Genomic DNA, 3,086 nt, shown 5'->3' with positions numbered 1-3,086 from the left:
ACATATCAGAGAATAGTGATATTTTCACTGAATTTTCAATTCATTCTAATTCAAGTGCTGCCCACATTTTTATACATTGTAGTGTTGATAGGCACAACACTTACAATGGGCATGGTATGATCCTCATTTGGACTCGTTTTGACGGTTAAAATTCGATTCGCACATATCGGTGAATAATATCTTAGATCTAGGACGATTTAGTGGACCAAACTTAAAATTGAGATCATAAAACTTCAAATCAACATCTAATTAATCTTTTAGAACTTTCAGTTTGAAGAAAAACAATAGATTTGAAATCTGTAAAAATTTGAATTGTCATCTTACCGTTTGGGACGAGAGAGGACCTCTCACGCGAAACGTTCTTCTCGTCTAGTCGTCCCAAAAGTGTCATTCGTCCCAGATTATTCACTTGTTCCAAGTGTCCATTCGTCCTTACTGATTCAATCGTTCTAAGTAGTTTGTTTTTAAAAGTGAGAAATTTTTCGAAAAACGTGCAGAAAATTCTAAGTGTGTTAATGTGTTTTGCAGGCTAAGGCGACTAATTCTGATTCAAAACGCAACATATGTTGTACTTTGGACAAGGAATTAACCAAAGATGAAACCGTTTGAAGATATACTGGAGTTCGTTGCACGAAGTCATCTAAAGAAAGCACTTACAGATAAACACAAAGCATATAAATCGCACATAGAACGTTTCTGGAATGGTGCAAGATATGTGGAAGAGGATAGAGTGATTCATTCTTCAGCTCGGATAAAGGAAGATGGTAAAGACAAAGACATTGAGGTGGTTATAACTATTGTTGACATTCGAAGAGTTCTTGATCTTAAAGATGAGGATGGAGATCCTGTTGGTATATCTAAACGTTTATTCAAGGGTTTGTGGTTCAGGATGGGTTACACGGGATTTGTCAACGATAATTATTACAACAAACAAAATCTTTCATTTCCCTACAAGTTCTTGGCGCATTCTGTGATACATGCCATGGGGCATAGAAAAGGTGGATATGATGTTTCTGTTGACTACATTATGTGTATGGTCACTGCATTGATCCTGAATCGGCCTTACCATATTTCGCAACTTATTTTTGAGCATATGAAAGCAAATGCAGCGGGCGAAAATTTTCTACAATATTAGATGATAAGATAGAAAATTTGGAGAAGAATAAGAAAGACGAGCTGATCCTTGATCACATGACAAATGCAACACTTGAACGAATTCAAGTGTACAAGAAGAAGAAAGCTCCTCCAACGAGAAGAAAGTTCACGTCTATTGAAAAGCCATACTATATTCCTCCGTTGAACAACAAATGGCGTCATGAAGATAGTGATTCTGGTAATGAGGATGAAAAGATGGAATTATTCGAGTCAAAGAGGTCTAAATGGTTCATAAAAAATGAAGAAAGGAAAAAGAAAAGCAGACGTGGTACACCAAAGAAGAAGCCTATACAAAGACAGCTTGTTGACGAGGCAAGTGATGATGAGGTTCAGAATGTTGATGAAAACGTAGAATCTGGTCATGCAGGTACTTCTGGGGTGAACACAACGCAAGAGATAGAAGATTTAGCCTTTGGAGCTACAGAGAATGTTGGCGAGAATATTCAAGTTGAAAAGAATGTTGAAGGAATTGTTGAAAGTGGTGATAGTTCTACTGAAAATGATATTCCGTTAACAAAAATTGCTCCTACAAAAGGAAATCCTCATGCAAAGTGGGAGAAAAAGAAAGAAAAAGCATCTAAGAAAAAGAAGACAGTGACGAAGAGGGTGCTACATATGAACCGTCTGGTGCTGAAGTACAGAAAATCAAGAAAGGGAGATTGAAAAGAATGTCTCAAAGAATTGATTCTCCTGCACCAAAGAAAGCTTGCAAGAGTATGGTGAAACCTATTAAAGTCACAATTGTTGGCGAGCCAATTCTAAGAGAACCTGAAAGAGTTGAAACTTCAACTAGTGAACCTTTTGAAATACCGATTCAGACTCCACCAAGATCCCCAATTCTACAATCGGTGTCGATTCATACTGAAGAAGTTCTACATCAAACTCCTCCACAACAACATCAAACAGTTCAAGAACCAAGATCTACATCAAAGAGAACTTCAACACCAAGGCAATCACAACACTCAGCAGAGTTTAATAAGATGTTTAGTGATATTCTGGTGTTTGGTTCTAGACCGGTGAGCTTAGAAGATGTTCCTGATATGTCGTTCTTCGATGAAAATAGAATAAAGGTTGTGGAAGACAGAGTTTCGAAGTTAGTGAAAGATAAAGCTTCTTCAGATGAGAAGATTAAAAATTTAGAAGTAGAGAATGTGGTTTTGAAGAATGAAGTTCAAGCATTGAATGAAAAGGTTGCAGGTCTTGAAGCTGATAATGTTGCACTGAATGAAGTAGTTCAAGGCGTAGTAACTACAAATGAACAACTGTCTACTTCAAACACTATGTTGACATCAGAGAATGAAATATTGAAGAAAACGGTTAATGACCATGAAGCAGACAAGAAGCTGAAATCAAAACATACCGAGATGCTATATGTTGTATTTGAAAGCAAGATGGGAACAAGCATTGAGGCTGAATTCGATCAAGTTGAAATCCAAAGAGCTGAGGCTCGGAGGATAGAACGAGAAAAGAAAGCAGCTGAGGAAGCAGCAAAGGCAGCTAAAGACAAAGGTAAATAGAAAATAGTTGAGTATAGTGAGAGTGAAGACATTGAAGATGATGATGTGGAAGAAGAAGAGGAAGAAGATTTCAGAGCCATCGATTATTACAAAGATAGTGATGACGATGATGATGATGATCAAGTTGATGATGGTAATCTTCAGATAGTTAAACGTTCTGGTGATCAACAGGTGATGAATTATTTAGATAATGCATAGAATGAAGAGAGAGATGAAGTTAATCCTCAGGGGAGAATGTTTCGGGAGCTACTCACGATTAAGAATCAGCTGGAATCTTCACTAAGGCAGTTCCAATTAACTCAGTTCCAGCTGATACACCGAAAGTTATCTATCACTATCACGACGTTGAAGAGGTGTGCATAATTATAGTCGTGAAGAGCTGATGGAGATGTTGGGCATAGATGATGAATCTTT

General features: G+C 37.3%; 1 protein-coding gene across 1 annotated transcript; it reads left to right on the top strand.

Moving 5' to 3' along the window:
- Positions 1-1,823: 1,823 nt before the first annotated feature.
- LOC110892726 (KNR4/SMI1 homolog) lies at positions 1,824-2,870 on the top strand. The gene is made up of 2 exons (XM_022139878.1): positions 1,824-2,664; positions 2,710-2,870. Exons 1-2 carry the CDS (start codon positions 1,824-1,826, stop codon positions 2,868-2,870), a joined length of 1,002 nt encoding a protein of 333 aa, XP_021995570.1.
- Positions 2,871-3,086: the final 216 nt, after the last annotated feature.

This window comes from Helianthus annuus, chromosome 2, assembly GCF_002127325.2.
Source record: "Helianthus annuus cultivar XRQ/B chromosome 2, HanXRQr2.0-SUNRISE, whole genome shotgun sequence".
Lineage (NCBI taxonomy): Eukaryota > Viridiplantae > Streptophyta > Magnoliopsida > Asterales > Asteraceae > Helianthus > Helianthus annuus.
The sequence above is the reverse complement of the archived record's forward strand: the minus strand, read 5'-3'. Positions and strand labels throughout refer to the sequence as shown.

What these genes read in the sequence shown, in the direction of transcription:
- LOC110892726 (XM_022139878.1), top strand. Translation starts at nt 1,824, where the DNA reads ATGTCTCAAAGAATTGATTCTCCTGCACCAAAGAAAGCTTGCAAGAGT. An exon ending in AAAGGCAGCTAAAGACAAAG is followed by an intron (nt 2,665 to 2,709) that starts GTAAATAGAAAA and finishes AAGACATTGAAG; the next exon opens with ATGATGATGTGGAAGAAGAA.